The 25034-nt window shown below is 46.6% G+C and overlaps 1 protein-coding gene across 1 annotated transcript in view; it reads left to right on the plus strand.

Annotated features, from left to right (window-relative positions):
- Positions 1 to 1129: 1129 nt before the first annotated feature.
- oprl1 (opiate receptor-like 1) overlaps positions 1130 to 25034 on the plus strand; it is a 73572-nt gene continuing 49667 nt past the window's right edge. The window contains exons 1-2 of the mRNA XM_026154987.2: positions 1130 to 1353; positions 10592 to 10812. Coding sequence (XP_026010772.1) covers positions 10625 to 10812 — 188 coding nt within the window. The 5' untranslated portion in view covers positions 1130 to 1353; positions 10592 to 10624. The remainder of the gene's footprint in view (positions 1354 to 10591; positions 10813 to 25034) is intronic.

Below are 25034 nucleotides of genomic sequence, written 5' to 3' on the forward strand. Positions count from 1 at the left end.
CTCACAGACAGACAAACACACACAGACAGACACACTCACACAGACACACTCACACACACACACACTCACACACATACAGACAGACACTCACACACACTCACACACACACTCAGACAGAGACTTACACACACATACAGACACACACACACACACACACAGACAGACACACACGCTCACAGACAGACGTGCACACTCACACACACACACTCAGACAGAGACTTACACACACATACAGACACACACACACTCTCACACACACAGACAGACACTCACACACATACAGACAGACACACATACACACTCACAGACAGACGTGCACACTCACACACACACACTCAGACAGAGACTTACACACACATACAGACACACACACACTCTCACACACACAGACAGACACTCACACACATACAGACAGGCACACACACTCACAGACAGACGTGCACACTCACACACACTCACAGACAGACGTGCACACTCACACACATACAGACAGACACTCACACACATACAGACACACACACAGACAGACGTGCACACTCACACACATACAGACAGACACTCACACACACACAGACAGACGTGCACACTCACACACACACTCACACACACACTCAGACAGAGACTTACACACACATACAGACAGACACACACACATACAGACAGACACACACACTCACACACACATACAGACAGACACACACACACACTCACACACACACAGACAGACACACGTGCACAGACAGACAGACACACGCACACACACACACACACACATACAGACAGACACACACACACACTCACACAGACACACACACACTCACACACATACAGACAGACACACACACACACTCACACACACACTCACACACACATACAGACAGACACACACACACACTCACACACACACAGACAGACACACGTGCACAGACAGACAGACACACGCGCACACACACACACACACACACACAGACAGACACACACATACACTCACACACAGATTTTACTGGTGTTTCAAATGTGCAAAAGAAGTCCGTGTGTATGTGCCTGTTTGTGTGTCTGTGTTGGGGGGGGGGGGGGGGTAATCACACCCTGATCGATCACAGAGAGAGAGGCAGTATCTTCATCTCTCAGACCCCTCCTCCTCTCCTCCTCCTCCTCTTGTTGGTGCCGCGGATGCTGGAGGTGAAGCTTCTGTCTCGGCTCTTTGTCCCGCTGCAGTTCGCGTGGATCCGCGTGGATCCTGGAGGTTCTGGAGGTTCGGTTCGGAGTGTTCGCGCTGCCGGAGCTCGGACTCAGCTCGGAGGACCGGAGCCGTGAGCGCGCATCGACGCGGAGACGAACAACAACTTGGAGGTGAGTGCGCGCAGCCTGCTGCAGTCATCCGTGTACTCGCCGACATGTGCGTGATGCGCGTGTCCGTCTTTGTTTCGTGTGCATGTCAGCGAACACCGCGCGTGCGCGACGCAGTGGTTCTAAGGTGTACGCGTGAGTGCGTGCACGCGCGCCCGGTGTGTCGCGCGTTAAGGTACACTCGGACCCGTGACGGGCCTGTCCCGGTGCTGCATTTGGGTGCTCGGCTCGTCCACGTGCGTGCGCTGAAGCAGGGCGGGTTCCTGCACAGCTGCAGTCCCGAACTTTGGACCGGTTCTTCCTAACTTCCGCCCTTCTGCTCTTCATGTGCTCATGTTCAGTCCAGCCTATCACAGAGAACACACATGGTCACGTGGTCATCACAGTGCCCTCCTGCAGTACCTCCAGGGCCCATTAGGGGGTCACCGCCTGACTTTAAGACCCCATTTCTAGAAAATTTAAAAACAAAACCAGTCAAAAAACTGAAAGTACCTGCAGTAATAAGTCAAGGTTAAAAACAGGAAGTGACTTCAGTTTAATCGTGTCAGTCGATCCTGCGCAGAGAGCGGCTGCGTTTGATGAAATAAGAGAAATAAAACGATGACGGCAGTAATGTTAGCTAGCATCGTGTTCAGACCTGAGGAAGGCATGCACGAACTGTTGCAGCTGTTTAAGAGAGAAATCCTGAAGGAAACGAGCTCTGTAAACATTGATTTTCAAAGTAAAAGTCCTATTTTCATCTTAAAGCAGTCAGTCTGCTCTCACATCAGTTTCATAAAGCTGAACTTTGACGTCTGTTTGGACTAAAGTTTGGCGTTCAGTGAAAGGTAGTTCAATAAATAAATGCTTTGAATCAACGACGTTTAGGTTCCCGATCATTCAGGTCATGGTACTCCAGTGACTGGACAGAGGGCGGGGCTTACGACACCAGCCATATGTAATCCTTCCCAGGTGCCTCAAACCCCCTCACATCTTGTGTCAGCTGACCTCATTAGGTCACATGATAGGGTGAGGCAAGCCATCACAATGGGTTCACCTGAAACCTCTGCTGATAGTGATCAACACCTGTTTTCACACCATGGCTCATGTGATGAGGCGCAGCTTGATCCACGTCCCAAAGAGAGGAGTCCCAACAGGGCTTAAATCTGAGACTCTCTGGGATGAAACGTATCCGGTCTTTAAGTCTGACGTCATTAACCACGTCTGGGTCCAAATTCCGCTTCAGGTCCCAAAGTCAAACGAACACTGCGGCATCATTCTTTAATAAAATGATCAGCGTTGCTGCTTTACCAGGTGTAACAATGAAGTTTAACATCCAGGCATCCATGAAAACAGGATTTATTATATTTAACAGAGTTAGAAGTTAGCAGGGAGTTAGCTCGCTAGCTTTCACCTAAACATGATATAGCATGTTCTGACTGAGAGATTTCTGAAAAATTCAAACGTACAGCTCTGCTATCACTTCCAACATAAATGAAGACACAAAACTAAACAGCAGTGAAGTTTGTAGGGTTACTGAAGTTGGGCTAGCTGCTATATAATGATGTGTAGTTACAGTGGAGGGTCTTAAAAACTGAGCTTTAAAATAAACAGTGGTAATAAAAACTGAGAGAGGCCGACAGTAATCATTGACTGTTTTTAGGGGCTTGTGGAGATTAAATAGAACAACTTACAAAACATTAAAACATGTTAAAAAACACAACAGCCTTAATAAACGCAGAGCAGGTTGGACCCACTCCTGGCCGCCGCCCGACTCACATTGCGCCCAACCCCTACGGTGCCTCCTGCGGGTGGTGGGCCTGCAGGAAGATGGGTCCATGTCCCTTTTTCGGGCTGTGCCCGGCCGGGCCCCATGGACTAAGGCCCAGCCACCAGACCTCGCCCTCGGGCACCCTCCCCGGGCTTGGCTCCAGGGCGGGGCCCCGGTAACCCTGGAACGGTAGACCAAGGAACGCCTTGGCATTCCCTCGGATAAGCTGGAGGAGGTGGCTGGGGAGAGGGAGGTCTGGGCTTCTCTGCTTGGGCTGCTGCCCCTGTGACCCGGCCCCGGATAAGCGAAAGGAAATGGATGGATGGATGGATAGTTTGGACCCGGAAGCAGGATTCATACGTCATAACTTAAAGCCTGGATTAAGAAACTCAAAGCAGTCCTGCTGGTTTTCTTTTAAAGCTTTTTAGAATGAAAATCCTCACATGGACATAAACTCAGGTCAGGGGTCCTGGTCCTGTGCAGTTAAAGCAGCCACGTCTGAGATTAACCACAAACTTAGAATTAATGCAGCGTTCAGTGACTGAACACAGACCAAGCTCAGTCACCATGGTTACATGAGATGGCAGAGCTCTCCATGTCAGTCTGAACGCTGAGATTTTACATCTTAAACTAAATGTTAGGTGAAGGATCCCCTCTGGAACCTGAAGGCAGCGCGCCACAAATCCCATCGGGTGTTTTCCTGTAACAGCACGAAGTGTGTGCAGGAAACCTTTTCGTCCACTTTCTGAACATGAAAACTGATCCCAGCACACCACAGAAAGGACGAGCACACGGACTACAGTAAATCCTCTGAGAGGTCTGAAAAAATCGGAAACTGTCCAGAGGTGCACAACGAGATATTCCTGAACTGGAGACAGGCCAAACTTTTAAGCTCCTCGGAGCGTTTGGATCACTCCTCTGAATTCAGAGAAGCTGTTGTTCAGTGTCATCTGTGCCTCTTTGCTGGATGGGATGAGCTGAGGCTTTAATGCTGATAAAGATGAAGCATGTTTAGCACACGGCGGTGCAGAGATGTGTGGAGTAATGAATCATCGCTCGGATCCAAACAGTAACCGAACGGCGTGTTTGCAGTCGGACCTGCTCAGCAGCCGTAGACCTGCCGTCTCTGCGTGCAGCTGTACGTCTGCGCGAGCACGCTCCCCGCCTGCAGACCTTTAAAGGAAAGCAGCAGATCTGCAGCTGGATATCAGCCTGTGTGGCGCACACGTGCGGGCTCATTGCTGAAGGACCGCAGCTCTTTGTGTGTTCTGCAGGGGTGCGTCTCCTCTTCCTCCACAGTTCGCCTCACCTGTTTGGACGTATTAACAGCTGTTTGTGTTACCTGTTTCCTCTGAGATTTAGAGGAAGCTGCCTTCTTCTGTCTGTTTACATTTTCACAATCCACCCGTCCTTCTTCGAGCTTTCCCGTCATATTTAGTCTCGGGCCTCACTTTCTCCAAATAAACACACAGAGGCATGAAAAAAACACTGGGCTCTTATGCACTAAAAGTAGACTGAAAGGAATCAAGATTTAAAGGTGCAGTGACCTTCTCATTATTCGCTCTAAACTGAAGCTTTCTAAAACTGGACCAAGCCGTGTGCCAATGTTAGCTAATGGTACATGGACGTATATTTCTGCTTTACCTAAGCAGTCAAAGCACTTTGTACAAGTGCTTTTTTATCTAACATTTGATCTAGCATCTGAAATCAACTCAGGCTTAGTGTCCTGCCCAAAGATATCTGGCATGCAGTCTGGAGCAGCCTAAGACTGAACCGCCACTCCTTCTCGATTCTCATTCCCGTGGAGCTCGGTTTGCTGATGGAACCGGACCACCATCCACATCTCCACCAGTTAGCTCCTGTTTTAAATAAGTACCACATACATAGATGTGTTCAGTGCCTCGTTCCTTTCATTACAGCTCCTCGATGTGCTCACTTGTGCTGTTTGTGGCACAGAGTGGCCCACCCAGTGTGGCATCGCAGCCTTACATGGACACACTGCGGACTTCAACTTTAACTGCTTATTAATCACAGCTATGGCACACACGCTCTGCAGACGGAGGCCCGTATATGAAGGCTGGCAGGACCCTCGGGGAGCCGCGGCGAGTTGCTGCTGCGGGGATTCGATGAATATTCATGAGTATGCAGAGACAGGCGCCGCTTTATGGCGGCAGTGTGATGTATTGCTGCTGCAACTGCATGCCGGCGTGTTGCGGTGAAGCAGCCTGTACAGTAACGCCACGGTGGACGTGTAACACACGTGTTGCTTTATTATGGTGGACACTGTGTTTACGCCCCACACACACATCCCAGCTCTCTCTATATGTATGTGTTGGATTGCAGCCTGTGTCAGAGCAGACGATGAGGCCTTCTGAGTCCAGGATGTGTCTGGTGGCGTCCTCCGGTCCTTCCTGTTACCTCCACAGGACACAGCTCTGTTGGATTTTCAGGACCTGTGTGCTTTTGGTTTGTTGGTTTCTGTCATTTCTGTTTTTGTTTTTGTTTTCTTGTGATTATCTGCTTCAGCTCCTCCTTCCTGCATCTTACATGTATACAGAATCTTGTGTCCTCTGTGTGCGTTTTCATTTCATTTCAGCTTTAGGCTACGCTCACATGTACACGGTATTTTTGAAAACACAGATTTTTCTATGTGTTTGCACCTTTTTCCATCACTGAAAACTGAGATTTTTGAAAACTCAGTTTTTGCGTTTACGTGTGGACGAGGAAAACAGATTTATTCACGCAACCTCAAAGGTGTGCGCCGTTTTTGACGTCACGCTGTGCGCCACGTTATTGTTTACATGAGATTTCTACAATGGTGGATAGAGACAAAATACTGTTGCTGTTAATCTGACTGTCTGCAGCTCTTACACACTTACTGTCCCTCCATTTACACAGACAGAGGCGTCAGAGTGAGCTTTCATTCAACAGACACAACCCAAATATTTGAATAGATTAACTTTTTAATTTAAAGTTTAGATTTATGCATGCTGTATGCACTTTGTTCTTTCCTAAGTTGTGAGTCCAAAATACTGTCTTAAGTTATTAACGTTGGAAATGATGAAGGCACCTGAGAAGTAACACAAAATTATCTGCCTTTCCAGAAAAACACAAACTTTCAGAAGTACTTCATGTTTTGTGAGGGTACAAAACCCTGTTTAGTCTTTCCCTGCCAGGCTTCTAGACTTCTGATTGGCCAACATTTCATTTTTAGCGTTTACATGTGGACGGGATTTAAAAAAATGAAAACGGAAAATCTCCGTTTTCAAAAATACCCGTGTACGTGTGGACGTAGCCTTATTTATACAGCATCAAATCACAACAACAGTGACCTCAAGGCGCTTTATATTGTACAGTAGATCGTACAATAATAGATACAGAGACAAACCCAACAATCATATGACCCCCTATGAGCAAGCACTTTGGCGACAGTGGGAAGGAAAAACTCCCTTTTAACAGGAAGAAACCTCCAGCAGAACCAGGCTCAGGGAGGGGCGGGGCCATCTGCTGTGATTGGTTGGGATGAGAGAAGGAAGACAGGATAAAGACATGCTGTGGAAGAGAGACAAAGATTAATAACAGATATGATTCAATGCAGAGAGGTCTGTTAACACATAGGCTACGTTCACACTGCAGGCGAAAGTGCATCAAATCCGACTTTTTTGACCCTCTGCGACCCATATCCGATCACGGTCTGACAGTGTGAACGGCACAAATCCAATATTTCCAAATCCGACCCTGGGTCACTTTCGTATGTGGTCCTGAATCCGATACATATCTGATGTTTTAGAAAGCGACTGCTGTTTGATGGTCACGTCGCATTAAATCTGTCTTTTACGTCACTGACACAAGACAGACGCCAATTATCAGCGCCGGAGAAGACATCGTGAACGCTTCCTGGCCATCCAGTGTAGATGTCAGTGAAACTGTTGGGAAGACAACATGAACATTTTCTTTGTGCTGTATAATCTGCAGATTCTGACAGAAATCTGCAACTATCCTTTGAAGCAGCGCTCCTCTAAAACAGCAGTAAGGATCATTTTTAGGTTATTTACATTATTATGTAAATAACAAAATAACTTAAAGCAAAAATTGGGAAATGTAAAGTCCTAAGTCTTTATATTAAGGGCCATCAGTCAAACAATACTGTTGCTCTGGGTCTAAACAGAGCGCGTTGTGTGTGACATCTTCTTTTGCGCATGCGGGCCGCTTTGAGCGTTCACACTAGAGCGCGTTTGCTGTCGCATTTTATTTGTAGTGTGAACGAGCAGACAAAAAAATCTGATTTGATTAAAAAATTGGAATTGAGCATCAAGACCTGCAGAGTGAACGTAACCTTAGAGAGTGAGAAAGGTGACTGGAAAGGAAAAACACAATGCATCATGGGAAACCCCCGGCAGCCTCTGTCTATTGCAGCATAACTAAGGGAGCATATAGTTAGGGCTGGACCTGGTGACCCACCTGGTCCAGCCCTAACTATATGCTTTAGCAAAAAGGAAAGTTTGAAGCCTAATCTTGAAAGTAGAGATAGTGTCTGTCTCCTGAATCCAAACTGGAAGCTGGTTCCACAGAAGAGGGGCCTGAAAACTGAAGGCTCTGCCTCCCATTCTACTTTTAAATACTCTAGGAACAACAAGTAGGCCTGCAGAGCGAGAGCGAAGTGCTCTAATAGGGTGATATGGTACTACAAGGTCATTAAGATAAGATGGTTCCTATTTCTAAGGTTTTTAGGTTTTTAGTGTTTCATACACATTCAAATCAAATCAAATCAAATCACTTTTATTGTCACATCACATGTGCAGGTACATTGGTACAGCACATGTGAGTGAAATTCTTGTGTGCGAGCTTCACAAGCAACAGAGTTGTGCAAAATACAATAATGTAAACAAGCAAAATACAAGAATGGCTACATCTGAAACTAATAAATATATGTCCAATATATAATGGTATATGCATTCCTGGATGTGTATACTAAATATTTTTCTACGTGTGTGTGTGTGTGTGTACACATATTTTACAAATTAAATAGAGTAAGCAATAAATAAAAATATATAAAAATATACAGAGTTGAGACATGTTCTTGTGTATACTTGGTCTTTTTCCCCTCCAACCTTGTTACATGATTGTGTCGTATTTCCTGTTTTCATTGTTGCACACATGCAGATTTGTGCCCTCCTCTGCACCCATCCTAACAGTCATAATGTGATGGTGGACTAAAACAGTATCATCCTGTGTTACTTGACCTCATCACAAATGTTAAAGCAAACTCACATGTGGACAAAGAGCTGGCTCATACTTTATAAAACACTCACTTTCACTGATCTTTGGTCTCGTTGCTGCAGAGATGAGTCCTCTGTCATTCAGGCTTCCTGTGGACTGGCTCATAGATGTCATTCATGATCACCATAAAGGCTGCAACACAACACAGCAGGACAAATGCAAACTGAATTATGGAGAGCCTTAAACTCACTTTGATCATTTGATAGTTTTTTCTTATAGAGATTGATTTGCATATAAACCTACATTCTTGATAAGTAACAGATTGTATTGCAGCAGTGTGATGTTCAGCTGTGGGTTGAACAGCCTGTCGCTGAAGATTCAAACATACATTTGGAGGTAATTGTTGTCATATTCGGATCATATTAGAAAGTTAGTATGAAGGCAGTTAACAGAGGTCCCCTATCGCTGCGCTCCACAGCGCCGCGAGGTTTGAAGCCCAAGTGGGTGTTTCAGCTGTCCGTGTGCATGCAGGTATATTTCCGTTACATGTAGCGACTCACTGCTCAGCACCAAAGGCCGCCATCAGCGATTTTTCTCCCAGACCAGGCGGAGCGGCTCTCCGGGTTGCAGCCTCAGACCTTTAGGCCTGCAGCTGCGTCGCTGCAGTCTCAGTTTGATGAAGCAGCGAATGCCCTGTGCTCAGCTCAACAGCTCAAAGTAAATGGTAAATGGCCTGCATTTGTATAGCGCTTTTCTAGTCCATAGGACCCCAAAGCGCTTTACACTACATTCAGTCATTCACCCATTCACACACACATTCACACACTGGTGATAGCAAGCTACATTGTAGCCACAGCTGCCCTGGGGTGCACTGACAGAGGCGAGGTAAAGTCAGTCTGGTGGCGCTCTAAGTAATCGCTGCTTACCACATACCTGCTGTTAGATCAGTTAGAAGTGGGATCAAGGACCATACGTCATCATCATCATCATCTGATGAGGATAAAAGTTGAGACGAATTGTGCTAATTAGCCCAGAAACTCTCTGCTGAGGATCATCTTTGTTTGTGCCTTAAGTGGCAGACTTCAAAAGGAGCCGGCTGAGTAAGACCGCTTCCCTGCTGGACCCTCCGAGGTGAGCTGTTTCAACAGGGGGGGCGTTGTGGAGAAGACAGGATGTCTGCGTGGGTGCATGGGTTTTTAAACACTACAGAACAACATCGACTTTTCCCGTAAATGCAGAAACCCGTTCTCCTGTAGAACTGCAGTAGAAACCTCTGCTTTCTCTTGCCACTGCACTGATCCAGAAAGATCGATGTCTTCGCCCTCTGGTTCATCCATCTTTGCCTTACTGCCACGCCCTTTCTCACATTTCAGTGCCTTCATGTTCTCTCACCCGGCTCGCAGCAGATGGTCCCGCCCCTCCCTGAGCCTGTTTCTGCTGGAGGTTTCTTCTTGTTAAAAGGGAGTTTTTCCTTCCCACTGTCGCCAACGTGCTTGCTCATAGGGGGTCATGATTGTAATAAACGTTTATTTTCACGTCTATCAACGGATAGAGCAAAACATTAAAGTGAAATAAAATAATGAAGCTCAGTTTGAAATCTCAGCCAATTTGCTCCATAACAAACAAAACACTGACTTAAAGTAAACATTGGAAAGTATTTCTTATCTTTAATCTTCACTGAGACCAGAATCTAGGCCAGCAATGATGCTCTTTTGCAGGAAGGCAGTATGTTGATAGATCCACTAGATTCCTGCGTAAAAACCTGCATTTATTTTGTGACGCAAACACCTGTTCTCGCCTCTGTCAGTGCGCCCCAGGGTGGCTGTGCCTGCAATGTGGCTGCCATCATCAGTGTGTGAATGTGTGGATGACTGGTTGTGTAAAGCGCTTTGGGGTCTGTAAGGACTAGTAAAGCGCTATACAAATACAGGCCATTTTCTCTGGGATCCTTGGCACCACCTGCTGCATCCTCGATAGAGTGGGCAGAGGAACAATACACTTTTTAGTGTACACGACTGGTTGAAATGGCCAATCAATGTCTTTTTCCAACCACACGTGTCACCCCACTTCGAAATCAAATTAAAATGGGGCGATTGATCTATTGATTTTATAAATCAGTAACTACAAACCTTTGTACAGGACCGGCAAACACATTTTTTAATGATTGTTTTGGCGTTTTTGAGTAAACTTAAAAAGTGAGAGCTCGTAAAAATGCTCCATCACATTTTTGTATGTTACAGTGTTTAACCACATTTCTTTTTTCCTTTACAGTGAGCGTAAAAATTTCTTCGATCTCAGCTAAACATGGACTACCCTGAAGACTTCGCGCTGCCGCCGTACAATTTATCATTCTTTCTGAACAACTTCAGTTACCCTCAAAATGACACCGACTACCTGCCAATGGGGGTGAAGGTCACCATCGTGGTCGTCTACATGATCGTGTGCATCATTGGTCTGGTGGGAAACTTCCTCGTCATGTATGTCATCATAAGGTAAGATACACACCTCCTCACACTGAAGCTGTGGTGGATATGACTCTATAGCAGTGCAGTCAGATACTTCTTCTATGATCTGATGCTTTGACAGAAATAATTCAGCTTCAACAAAGAAAAGGTTGTCCTCGAGGGTTATTCATCAGTGTGCTGGCTGGGAGATGTTTTATTCATTTTCAGTTTTAACACTCATTTAATAAAATCTCTTTCATCCTTTCTGAGCTGGAGTCCTTCGTACTTTTGAGAAACTTTTGGACCCGAGTACTACAAAGCTGCGCAGATAAGCTAAAACAGGTTTTATTAGAGAATACTTTTACATGATGAGAGATTTAAAAGGCAGGTTTATAAAGTAAGAGCTGTCTTTTCCTTTGGCTTCACTGCCGTGGAGATGATTGGCTCGCTTTGTTGGTGATCTGGACAGGTTTACATGACACATCCAGCTGTGATTGCTGATAAGGGCGTCTCAACCACTCATTAGGTGTAGGACTATGTACGTTTTCACACAGGGCTGTGTAGGTTTGGATGTGTTTTCCTTCAATAATAAATATCTTTATTTAGAAACTGCATTTTGTGTTCCCTTGTGTTATCTTTGTCGAATATTTGAATTTGTTGGATGAGCTGAAACATTTCAGTGTGACAAATAAAAACACCACCGTATCATGAAATTATAAAAGGCTCATCTCGACGTCTCCAATAAAGAGTCACTAACTGATCTGGATCCAGTCTCAGTATCAGTCTCTGAGTTAGCCCAAGGAGCAAACACGACATAGATAAAAGCTCTGAGCGCTCCGTAACACCATGCTGTGTTTAATGACGTCCTACACCAGCATCAGACTCTACTTCATTTTGCACTTTTTCTCCAGTTTTGTATTAAAGCAGTAAAGCCAAGGTTCAGACCGGCCTCTGTGACGTGAGTAGTTCCTGTCAGAGGCACAACCGTAGATCCTCTGAGGCTGCTGTACCTCTAAAGCTCCAATCAGGCCTTGTTTTCTGTGAGTGACTGAGCATAACTGGGTAACCAGAGATTACAGTCATTTAGAAGCATCACACTGAACTGCTGCAGGAGATCTGCACTAGGGGTGGGCGATATAAACGATATACGATAGAAACTATATAAATTTGGCCAACGATAGAGATTTTGACTCTACCGCTCTAACGCATGTTGATGATGTCATCAAGCTGCGCCTGTTTTGATCGAAAGCATCTCAGCGGCTACAACCATTATCATCTGCAAATTATGGCGGGCGACAGTCACAGCAAAGACTTGAAGCACTTTTGAAATATGGGGAAAGCCAAAAACTGCGCTTCCTCCACTTAGGTAACATTGATTCATTAATGTTGAATTCTCTCGCAGCTGCTCTATTCCCATGTTGTTGCAGTATATTAATAACTAACCTCGTATTGTGGATGAATAATCTCAGTTGTTCTCCTGACTGAAGTTTGGCCCGTGTACAGCATCCTGCTATGCGATTGCATTTGTCCTTAACCACCAGAATCCCTCACGTTAACTTTTATCAAGTGGAAAAAAAAGTTAGCGTTCATCCTCCAGCTTCACTGTGCTAATGTTATGCTAACATAGCTGTGTCGCTAGCAATCACGTAGCACAACATTATATACCAGCTAGCCCAACTTCAGTAACCCTGCAAACGCCACTGCTGTTTAGTTTTCTGTCTTCATTTATGTTGGAAGTGATAACAGAGCTGTACGTTTGAATTAGTTTCAGAAATGGTAAATGGTAAATGGCCTGCATTTGTATAGCGCTTTTCTAGTCCATAGGACCCCAAAGCGCTTTACACTACATTCAGTCATTCACCCATTCACACACACATTCACACACTGGCGATGGCAGCTACATTGTAGCCACAGCCACCCTGGGGCGCACTGACAGAGGCGAGGCTGCCGGACACTGGTGCCACCAGGCCCTCTGACCACCACCAGTAGGCAAACACAGGGTTAGTATCTTGCCCAAGGATATTTGGCATGCAGCCAGGAGGCAGCCTGGGATCGAACCACCGACCTTCTGATTAGTGGCTGACCTGCTCTGCCACCTGAGCTACAGCCAGTCAGAACATGGTATGAAATGTTTAGGTGGAAGCTAGCGCGCTAACTTCCTGTTAACTTCTAACTCCGTTAAATTTAATAAATTCTGTTTTCATGGATGTTAAACTTAATTGTTACACCCGATAAAGCAGCAACGCTGATGATTTTATTAAAGATGAAAGAATTTAGACCGTTTTTAACTCTGTGTTCGTTTGACTTTGGGACCTGAAGTGGACGGAGTTTCGGACCCAGATTACTCCGCGAAGCTCCTCCCTACGGCAGCCGTAATGCTCTGACAATCCATCAAGCAGTGTGGCTTACCAAAGTTGTACCAAAACATTTTTAACAGATTTCTGCCCAAATCGGTTCGAGGTCAGTAAGCACAACCAGAATTCATACATAAGGCTCACTCTCGATTTTTGAGAAAATTAAAGGATTTTAAGTGTGCCTTACAGTAGACAGAAGAAAGGAATATATCGTGATGTATATTGTTACCGCACGTGCTTGAAATTATACCGCGATATGGATTTTAGGCCATATCGCTCCTAGCCCTAATCTGCACTATCAGCATGCACTGTGTGTGTGTGTGTGTGATTTGACTGAATGTGGCGTAGGTGGACTCACAGACGTTCTGACGGTTGGCATATCTGCCCACCGGGCAGCTGCTGTTTGTTTGTGTTTCTGATGTGTGTGTGCAAGTTTACCCTGCAGCAAAGCAGCACTCATGTATGAAGTTGTGTAATGATGAGAGAAAATAATCCGGGTTATTTACCACAGAGTTTCCTGTCATGCGTTTCACGTTTCAAACATGAGGAAAAACAAAACATTTGAAAAATAATTTCATGTAATTGAAAATAAGATGAATTACAAAACATTAATGATGAGCAGGCTGTAAATGCTGTAAAGCACCACTGCAGGTAGTTTCTTCCACTCCTGCCTGGAGATGATCCACGTGCAGTCCCGTTCTGGTCCAGGTTTGGACCTGCTGTCCCTGCTTCCCCTGAAGGTGGTGCTCTGATACTGAGGACGGGTTAGCATTGGAGGAGTTCTTTGTGGATCAGTAATCTTTTAGGTTGCTGGTGTAAACAGATGTGGATCCCAGTCCTCTGGTGTTGTGCTCCCACATGCTTTTCCTTACACTGGTTTCACTGGAGGACGCAAAGCAGCACCTGATCCAGGAAATGGACAACATTTCAGGGGGCTCATTGGATCTGCAGTGAAGATAAAAACAGCAAAACTTGGGCTACTTCCACACGTACCCGGGTATTTTTGAAAACGCAGATTTTTCTATGCGTTTGCACCTCCCGTCCACACGTAAACGGCGTTTTCGGTCACTGAAAACGCAGATTTTTAAAAACTCCGGCCAGGGTGGATATTTTTGAAAACTCAGTTTTTGCATTTACGTGTGGACGAGAAAACGCAGCGTCAAATATGTGCGCCTTTTTTGAGGTCACACTGTGCGCCACGTTGTTTCGGTGAAATGAATTTCTACAATACTGTTACTGTTAATTGTTCTCTCTGCAGTGTTTAAATGCTTACATATACACACAGTTACTGTCCCTCCACACATACGACTCGGTTCTGCTTCTATGCCCCAGCTTTGTTTACTTTTTCCCACCAAGGCTTCTAGACTTCTGATTGGCCAACATTTCTACACGGTTAGGAATATATTGCCACCTGTTGCTTTGGCATGTTCCTAGCAGCGTTTTCCTTCTTTTCTGCGTTTACGTGTGGACGGGATTATTTTTTAAAACGAAAACGGAAAACCCATGTACGTGTGGACGTAGCCTTAGTTTCTGTTGTCTCCCTTGAGGTGGTGGCAGTTCATACCTTTGACATTGTTTAAGGCATGTGCAGAGACGTTCCGATCCTCTGGCTCGTTTTCTGCCTGGGGCATCAGTCGCATTGCTCGTTTATGCTCGAGATGTCGTTTGGCGTCCGTGCCCGGTTTATGGCATCGGTGAGTAGAGTTCATCACTCCCAAACAAGACTGATGAGGGTTACTGTTCTGTATTAAGCTAAAAGACCATTACTCTCAAACCTACTCTATAACCTAACTGAGCAGTTTGACCAGCCAATGGTCCACAGTCTCCCCGCTGATGAACGGTAGGTTTTTGAAACAGGGCGGCTGTGGGGGTGTGGGTGGGGGGTCAGGGGGATTTGTACTGTGTGTTGCTCCCTTTGTTATTTATTCCCAAACAGAGAGAGACAGATGGATTCCATCAGCTGGAGCAACCCCACCGCTACAGATAAAGGAAATCGAAGCTCCAAAGGCAGAACCGACATCAGTACTGAAAACACAAAGAGGTGGTTTACTAGAGACACCTCCAAACTGTGGATTTGTACCCTCTCTGCCTGCAACAGATTTAAACACAACAAATACAAAATGCAGCAGTGAAAAACCAACAATGGACAACAATGACAAACAATCACATCCACTTCAGTTTTATTTATATATCAAGAGCTTATCACAGCTTATTTTTGTTTACAGACCCTACAGTAGTACAGAAAAAATAACAATTATATGAGCCCCTGTGAGTAAACACTCGGTGACAGTGAGGAGGGAAAAACTCCCTCTTAGCAGGAAGAAATGTCCAGCACAACCAGCCTGCAGCTGGTTGGAGGTGATGCCTTTGATTTATGGGTGTACCAAGTGTCACCACCAGGTGGTGATCAGCTCTGCTCCTATCTTCACCTGAGTGTCCTGGTGCCATTGCCTTATGGGGCTTTTTCCAGGACCCACTCAGGGACTCCAAGAAGTCTGGGCACTCTGAACAAAGGCCATCCTCTCGTCCACTGTGGGAAAACCCCGACATACTGACACAGAGCCATAGGGATACTCTCCGAGGGTAACTCCAGAGTGGAACCAGTCTTCTGGATAGTCCATGTCCTCTCCAGAAGACTGGTTCCAATTATATCTACTGGGGACCTCATGCACATCCCTAAAGCCAGTTCTACTAAGCGAGGGTTGACTGCTGCCTGACCTGCAGAGCACTGATCTTCTACAGCAGGAGTGTCCTCGAGGGCCGGTGTCCTGAAACTTTTCTATGTGTCCCTGCTGCTTCAGCAAGACCTGACTGCATGCCGAGGTGGCTGCCATTTGATTCATGTTACAGCAGCTCACAATCAGCATGGTCCAATAAAAGTACTCTTTTTTTCAGAACACTTACATTTAGTTACATTTTTCCAAGTTTACTCATGTATGGGTAGGGTTTGGCACCTCAGTATGCAGTCAGGTCTTGCTAATGACCTACTAATTGTAACCAGGTGTGTTGCAGCAGGGACACATGTAAAAGGTCCAGAACAACGGCCCTCGAGGGCTGGGGTTTGACACCCCTGGTCTACAGCAACAACCCTGTGTTCTTTAACCAGGCACTCTTCTCCAAAGAGCTGTGTGTGAAAGCCGGGTGTGAAAGATTGCTTTTCCAGTTGACCTGCATTCCCACCCTTTCCTGTGGGTAGTGTCTGAAGAATTAGCTGATGGTAGAAACTGCAGGCGTGAGGTTCCTCTGCTGGTAGTCTAGGTCAGAGATGGGGTGAGGAGCTCAAGCTCAAAGTGGAGCCACTACTCCTCCACATTGACAGGAGCCAGCAGAGGTGGTTCAGGCATCTGACCAGGAAGTGTTTCAGGGATATTTACTGTGAGGAGCCCCAGGGCATACCCTGAGCACACTATTATATCAGATGACTTGGGAAGAGGTGGAGTAGGTACCCGGAGAGAGGGAGGTCTGTGCTTTGACTGCTGCCCTGACCCAGAGAGCTTTAGAAAATGGATGCTATGTTGGCATATTCATAAAATATGCACGCCTCTATAAATCCAATATCTGCATGATTAGTTTTGGACCTTCCACAATATGCATTAAAAGTGAAGATTTATTTTGAAATTAAAAGCCAGTCTTCACTTTGACCTTGAGGTAACAAAGTTAGTCATGTGTGCATGAACTCCAGGAGGTTACCAGCCTCACCCCGTGGGTCAGAGACGAGCAGAAAGGACTTTGTTAGAGAAATATAAATACTTTGTGAACATGAAACGTCAGTGAGCAGCGAGATCAATGAGGAGTGTTTTTGCTGGAACACCTCGAGAAGAAAGGAGGACCAACATGGAATCTTTTTATAAAACTCACATGGCAGCCATTGATATTGCCTCCTGTCCGAGCGTTAATGGCCTCAGATGTCCGTTTGTTTGTATAAAGGACACAGTGTGTCTCAGGAAACCAGGCTCAAGCTGATTGGATATCAGTGAAAACAGAGTCTGCTGATAAGGCTCGATGCTCGAATGACATCATTCCTGTAAATAAGATAAGATAAGATAACCTTTATTAGTCCCACACGTGGGAAATTTGTTTTGTCACAGAATCAGAATCAGAAACTTTATTGTCATTGAACATGAACTGTTTTTATGGGAAAATTACAAGACCAAGCAATATGAAAAAAGTGTACTTAAACAGTCAGCAGGAAGTGGACAGTGCAAAAGTTATGAGGCAAAAATTAGAATACAATAAGAATAAATACAGTACACAACTGTACAGAATAGAATAAAATAAAATAAATATACAATAAGATAAAAATAGAATACAAATACAAATACTATATACAACTGAGTAAAAATACAACGATGACAGAAAGGATTATTGCACTTAGTATTATTGCATATGTATGGATGTGTGTGCTTGATCAGTTAAAGTCTTTATAACCTCTCGTTATTGGCTCCCTGTTCATTTTAGAAATATTTAAAAAATCAGAACAGTTAAGGCTTCCTGTCTGAATGCTGAATATACTGAATTTGAGGTCTTCTGGGTTTTGTGCACATGAACACTACAGAAATAAGAGCAGCAGCCCTGTGCTGCCTTTTACCAAGTCAAGGACATCCAAACTCATCTGCTGAATATTTATTTGTCTGTCATCAGGTCTGGTGCTGATCCTTGTCCTTTGGCAGTAGCAAATAAACCAAGGTTGCTCTACTTAAGGATCTGTCTCTGATCAGAGTCAGAGAAAACCTAAAACTGTGTGAGGAATATGTGATATGCAGATGTAACAGAGAGGTGGAGGTTTGCTCCAACAGCAACCTTTTTAATGGCAAGGAGGTGGAAGAAAAAGCTAACATTTGATCATTTAAATGGTGGGGTTAATGACAGATGGAAGCAGCCAGCGGCATCTAATTTAGCTCTTCCTTGTAAACAAAAACATAAAAGGATAAAAGGCACAGAGGAAGAGCCGTCGAGCAGCATTAAATGAGCTTTTGTGTCTGTCGGGAAACGGTGCTTTTTGTTTTGAGCCCTCTGTGCTGTCAGACAAAGGTGGAAACAGAGCTTTAACTCCAGCGTCAGACGTGTTTTTGGCCACGAGCAGAGATTCCTGCGAGCATCTGCTGGCTGCACAGCCTGAAAAGGCAGAGGACCGCAGGGAAGGCGTCCTGCCTGCAGACAGAGAGCAGAGGGAGCCTGGCGATGACAGGCTGGAGCTGTGTTCACACCAAACACTTTTATTCTTTACTTGTGTGTTACCCGAAGGGATTTTAGTAGGAAAAAAGAAGCCTGTTTCCATAACAACAGGCCGATCTGTGTTGTACAGCGAGGACATTGTCGGCCCGCTGCATCACTTCAGAGACGTAAGCGTGGCGATGCTCCTCAGAGGAAACCTCAAACGATGAGAGGACTGTCAGTCTGAAGGAAGGTACGGGCTTCGCAGGTGTCAGGTGACCCAGAAGCACCAAACCTCCTATCAGAGCTCCAGATTGCGGCGTGCTTTCAGACGAAAGCTGACCATCAGACACAAAACTAACAAAGACGATGAAGGACGCCACACCGAAATTTGTCACTTAAAACGATGCTTATTCTTATAATCAGGTAAAAGAAGCACTATGTCACTGTTTATTCATGAAAAGTGAAACCATCATTTAGAAGCAGTGCTTCTGCAGTCCTGTAGCTCCAGCTGGACGGTCCTTTTGTTGGCTCAGCTCTGCGCTCTGACCGTTGCAGCAGAGTCTTTTCTTTCACTTTGGTACACAGAGGAGTCGGTGGTCCCCTCACGTCATCCGCGTGCTGACAGGTGGTATGAGCCATCTGGTTTCCTTCAAACGTGCTGCTGTGCGTTACGGCTGAACATGAGACGAGACGTAAGAAAAAGTGTAGAAAATCGCTAAATGCCATGACAGCAGTGACTGAGCGCCACAGGCAGAGAATCGCTCAGGCTGGTCTGATAACCATGAACAGAACCTCGCTCCTCGTTCTCAAACATTTATTCCAATAACTTCATGTAGAGTCATTTCCAGCGCATGTGTGTGTGCTGCCTTCATGGTGACGGAGCTGCTCCGGGGGAGTGCTGTGACATGTTTTCACTCTGACAGCACCCTGAACGCAGGACGATGTGTTCAAAGGAACATAATGAGATGTTTTCAGTGTCTGTGGGAGCTTTACTGTAGTGGGTGTGATGACAGAACACATTTCATGTAATCAAAGTATTTCAGTATTGTTTCAGGTTTAAAGACAGTTCAGTTCAATTTTATTTATACATCAAATTACAGCAACGTTAACAGTGATCCTGCAGTAATGGATGATTGAGGCTCACCAGCCTAACTATGTGCAAAGAGTCAGCCTGCTGCTGCTTTTCCTTTGAGCCCACACACAACGCTGGCATTACTCAGTCTGCAGTCAGACTTTACAAGACTGCAGTTTTATTTCCAGAAAACTTACAGGAGAGAATCCTCACAGGGTGGAGGAGAGCATGCTATGGTGTTTGGTACTGCACAGAGGTCATTAACACCACCCAGGATACCCCTGGAGGCCATCGCCACATCCTCCTGTCTCACAGGGGTTAGGGCTTCTTCCCCCAAACACTACCCCCCACACCCACGTCCACCAACCTGAGGCACGGTCTGAGTAGGGTCCATATGTGAGTGAGGGCTACTCAGACCAGGTCCTTTGTTCTTTGTTGTTTCGTATGTATTTCTACTGTTAGTTATTTATTCCTGCACAGTTGGTGTGGAGCACCCATAATTATGCTGTAATATGTACAATGACAATAAAGGGCTATTCTATTTTATTCTATCCTATTCTATTCTAATGGATCGTGGATCTCCTTCGTTTGTGTAAGTGGAAAGAATTTACCAGCCAGCTTTACAAAGCATGCGGTCAGTCTGTCAGCTCGTCTGCTGTGGTGGACTGAGCCTTTGGTACCACAGACTCTGATTAGTCCCAGTCTGTAGTTTGAGCTGCGCTGATGGATCCAGACCGCCCAGATGAACACGCAGTCAGGCTTCGAAGTGATTCCCAGATCATAACTGGAACCTTGTATCCTTTTGCGCTTGTTGAACACATCTGTATGTGAGACGGTCGTGTCGGGTCATTCATCCCCTCGGTTCCTCGAGCCTCTGCAAGGCGTTCCATCCTGGAGTGTAACCAGAGGTTTGCACTTGGTTGTAAACGCTCTGTATCTCCATCTATGAGGGCGACTCTGGATCGTAGATGTTTACAGTGATCTGGCTGTCTCTGACCTAGTTAGCTGCTGTGAAGTTTGTTTTCATGGCCGTCTTCTGTGGTCTGCAGTAGCTTTGGCTCCTTTCCCAACAGAGAAGTGATGTTCCATGTCCCTACAGCCAGTCTTAGTGAGCAAGGATTTCTCTGTTAGCTCAGCAAACTCCAGCAAACACACAGTCTGAGTGTGTGCACAGTGTGTTGCTAGCTACAGGTCCAGCTGCTGTATGAGTGAGAGCTGACTTCACTTAGAAGCACATCATATCTTCTGTGGTCGGCTCAGTGCGGCCCGTCTTTTTAACAATGATCTGGACACTTTTAAACTTTCTCCGCTCTGATTGGCTTATTTTTGTTTTCAGCCTAATGATGGCCGCCATTACTTACATCTCTTTGGACCTCTTGCTATGTGTGTGTGTGTGTGTGTGTGTGTGTGTGTGTGTGTGTGTGTGTGTGTTGTTCGGACGGTCTTCTGGTTTCCATGCTGAGTGTGGTCATGGGCAGCCAAATACAAGCTGAACAGTTCAACACCGTTTCTGTTATCTGCTTCTTGTCCAGTTAATCCTGAAGCTCTGAAAATGTCTGTGTATCAACAGTCCATACAAACTTCCTGCGAAACCATCCATCAGTAAATCCTCCACTGGCACAGAGCAAAGATGAGGAGCTCACTTTCTGCAGTACCAGCCAACACAGAGTAAGTTAGCGGGCTAGTTGTAACCACCTACACAGCATGTGTCGCCTCAGGTATGGAGAATAATTGTTGCTCTCTCAGCTGACCTGACGCCCAGCAGAGGTTCGTACATCTGCAATGATCAGACGATGCAATCTGTAACAGTGTTAACAACTGTTTAAGCATCTTCACGGAAACCCATTAAACAATGTGAGCCAAGAAAAGGTGATTCGAATGAAGAAAGACTCATCGTGAGCCACGATTGGAAAGGTTTCAGGCTGCAGGTATCTGTCGGTTGGTGGTTTGTGGATAACATCCAAAAGTGTCCGTGCAGGGAGAGAGACATCAAACGTTCATGCTTTGGCTCGGAGGCTTGGAGCCGACTGAATAGATAATTACACACAGATGGTCCAAGTGTGATTTTCTGCGTTGAGAGTCGTAGAAAAACGAAAACGCATTCACACGCATTGTGTCGAGTCTGACCTCCATTAGTCGGCGCTTCATTCTGTCAGATTACATTCACCGTTATCATCACAAAGGCCAAAACCAACACTTTGTCTGTGTTTTCAATCATCTGAGGGAAAGTCTGTGCAGCAGTGGGATGGTGGTGTGTGGAGGTGGAGGTCAAGCTCACGGCTGTTTTTTTGAAGTTTTTACAGAAAATAGACTGAAACAGGAAAAAGCACAAAGAGGAAAGTTTAGGAAATCTGTAATGCTGCATTAAAGGATGGCTTGCTCTCCTCCACACAATGAAGGACACGTAGGCTCTGTAATCTACCTTTGTTCATGAAATCTGTTTATTCATTCCACTTTTTTATTTGGATTCACTGAAAAACACTGAAGCACCATAAGCTGCAGTTCCTCTAATGTCCACATGAGGCTCCAGCAGTGAGTGTAGAAAACACGGATGACCGGACATTGCGCCCTGGTGTATCGGATTCTGGTGTATTACCCCCAGGTGTCTGGCTGCACTCGGCTCATAAACCAGCCCCCTTCCTGTTGGTGGGGGGGCGGGGGGAGGGGGGATTCAGGCTAGAAAAGACAGGCCAGTGGTTTGCTTTCTCAGAAGTTTGATTTGAATTACTAACTTGCTGCTGTGTGAAGTGACATCACAGTGACGCCTTTGATGGCTGCTGCAGAGAAACTTGCGTGTCTCTGTTCAGGTGTGACAGATAAAGCAGAGACGCTGGGAGGAGTTCCGGCACTTACAAAACCTCGACCGACCAGTTTCAAAGTGCCAGTGTGATGCGCTCTAACCTGGACTCACCGCACTGCTTCTATTAGAAATGTAAAGATTTGCAATTTCTATGCTGATTAATTGCTAAAAGTAATGAACTTTCTAAGCTAAGATAAGCAGTGTGGTTTTTGGTGGCTGTGATGTTTTCCTCTTAGAGAATAATCAGTGCACATGAATTAATTCACCTTGAATAAGAAATCGCTCTGTTGTGTTTGAATGTTCGATAAAGTCGGTGCTACGGTTCAGACGTCAGGTGTGCAGCAGGTACTGCTGCCTGCTTGCTCACTGACATGACTGTCCATGACTGTGTCAGTGACTGTCGGTGACTGTGCCGGTGACTGTCCATGACTGTGCCAGTGACTGTCGGTGACTGTGTCAGTGACTGTCCATGACTGTGTCGGTGACTGTGTCCATGACCGTGTCAGTGACCGTGTCAGTGACCGTGTCCATAACCGTGTCAGTGACTGTGTCCGTGTCAGTGACTGTGTCCATGACCGTGTCCATAACCGTGTCAGTGACCGTGTCAGTGACCGTGACCGTGTCCGTGACCGTGTCCATAACCGTGTCAGTGACTGTGTCCGTGACTGTGTCCGTGTCAGTGACTGTGTCCGTGACCGTGTCAGTGACCGTGTCAGTGACTGTGTCCGTGTCAGTGACTGTGTCCGTGACCGTGTCAGTGACCGTGTCAGTGACTGTGTCCATGTCAGTGACCGTGTCAGTGACTGTGTCCGTGACCGTGTCAGTGACCGTGTCAGTGACTGTGTCCATGTCAGTGACCGTGTCAGTGACTGTGTCCGTGACTGTGTCCGTGATCGTGTCAGTGACCGTGACCGTGTCCATAACCGTGTCAGTGACCGTGTCAGTGACTGTGTCCGTGTCCGTGACTGTGTCCGTGACTGTGTCCGTGTCAGTGACTGTGTCCGTGACCGTGTCAGTGACGTGTCAGTGACTGTGTCCGTGTCAGTGACCGTGTCAGTGACCGTGTCAGTGGCTGTGTCCGTGTCAGTGACCGTGTCAATGACCATGTCAGTGACTGTGTCCGTGACTGTGTCCGTGATCGTGTCAGTGACCGTGACCGTGTCCATAACCGTGTCAGTGACCGTGTCAGTGACTGTGTCCGTGTCAGTGACTGTGTCCATGACCGTGTCAGTGACCGTGTCAGTGACCGTGACCATGTCCATAACCGTGTCAGTGACTGTGTCCGTGACTGTGTCCATGACCGTGTCAGTGACCGTGTCAGTGACTGTGTCAGTGACTGTGTCCGTGACCGTGTCAGTGACCGTGTCAGTGACCGTGTCAGTGACTGTGTCCGTGTCAGTGACTGTGTCCGTGACCGTGTCAGTGACCGTGTCCGTGACTGTGTCCGTGACTGTGTCCGTGTCCGTGACTGTGTCCGTGACCGTGTCAGTGACCGTGTCAGTGACTGTGTCCGTGACTGTGTCCGTGTCAGTGACTGTGTCCGTGACCGTGTCAGTGACCGTGTCAGTGACTGTGTCCATGTCAGTGACCGTGTCAGTGACTGTGTCAGTGACCGTGTCCGTGATCGTGTCAGTGACCGTGACCGTGTCCATAACCGTGTCAGTGACCGTGTCAGTGACTGTGTCCGTGTCCGTGACTGTGTCCGTGTCAGTGACTGTGTCCGTGACCGTGTCAGTGACCGTGTCAGTGACTGTGTCCGTGTCAGTGACCGTGTCAGTGACCGTGTCAGTGACTGTGTCCGTGACTGTGTCCGTGATCGTGTCAGTGACCGTGACCGTGTCCATAACCGTGTCAGTGACCGTGTCAGTGGCTGTGTCCGTGTCAGTGACCGTGTCAATGACCATGTCAGTGACTGTGTCCGTGACTGTGTCCGTGATCGTGTCAGTGACCGTGACCGTGTCCATAACCGTGTCAGTGACCGTGTCAGTGACTGTGTCCGTGTCAGTGACTGTGTCCATGACCGTGTCAGTGACCGTGTCAGTGACCGTGACCATGTCCATAACCGTGTCAGTGACTGTGTCCGTGTCAGTGACTGTGTCCGTGACCGTGTCAGTGACCGTGTCCGTGACTGTGTCCGTGACTGTGTCCGTGTCAGTGACTGTGTCCGTGACCGTGTCAGTGACCGTGTCAGTGACTGTGTCCGTGACCGTGTCAGTGACCGTGTCAGTGACTGTGTCCATGTCAGTGACCGTGTCAGTGACTGTGTCAGTGACCGTGTCCGTGATCGTGTCAGTGACCGTGACCGTGTCCATAACCGTGTCAGTGACCGTGTCAGTGACTGTGTCCGTGTCCGTGACTGTGTCCGTGTCAGTGACTGTGTCCGTGACCGTGTCAGTGACCGTGTCAGTGACTGTGTCCGTGTCAGTGACCGTGTCAGTGACCGTGTCAGTGACTGTGTCCGTGACTGTGTCCGTGATCGTGTCAGTGACCGTGACCGTGTCCATAACCGTGTCAGTGACCGTGTCAGTGGCTGTGTCCGTGTCAGTGACCGTGTCAATGACCATGTCAGTGACTGTGTCCGTGACTGTGTCCGTGATTGTGTCAGTGACCGTGACCGTGTCCATAACCGTGTCAGTGACCGTGTCAGTGACTGTGTCCGTGTCAGTGACTGTGTCCATGACCGTGTCAGTGACCGTGTCAGTGACCGTGACCATGTCCATAACCGTGTCAGTGACTGTGTCCGTGACTGTGTCCATGACCGTGTCAGTGACCGTGTCCGTGACAGTGTCCGTGACAGTGTCCTTGACTGTGTCCGTACGGTCATGATCGGTATCCTACTGTGCGAGGAGCAGGCCAGACTCTTCTTCAGCTGCTGTGCACAGCTGAT

This window comes from Astatotilapia calliptera, chromosome 20 (genome assembly GCF_964374335.1).
Source record: "Astatotilapia calliptera chromosome 20, fAstCal68.1, whole genome shotgun sequence".
NCBI lineage: Eukaryota > Metazoa > Chordata > Actinopteri > Cichliformes > Cichlidae > Astatotilapia > Astatotilapia calliptera.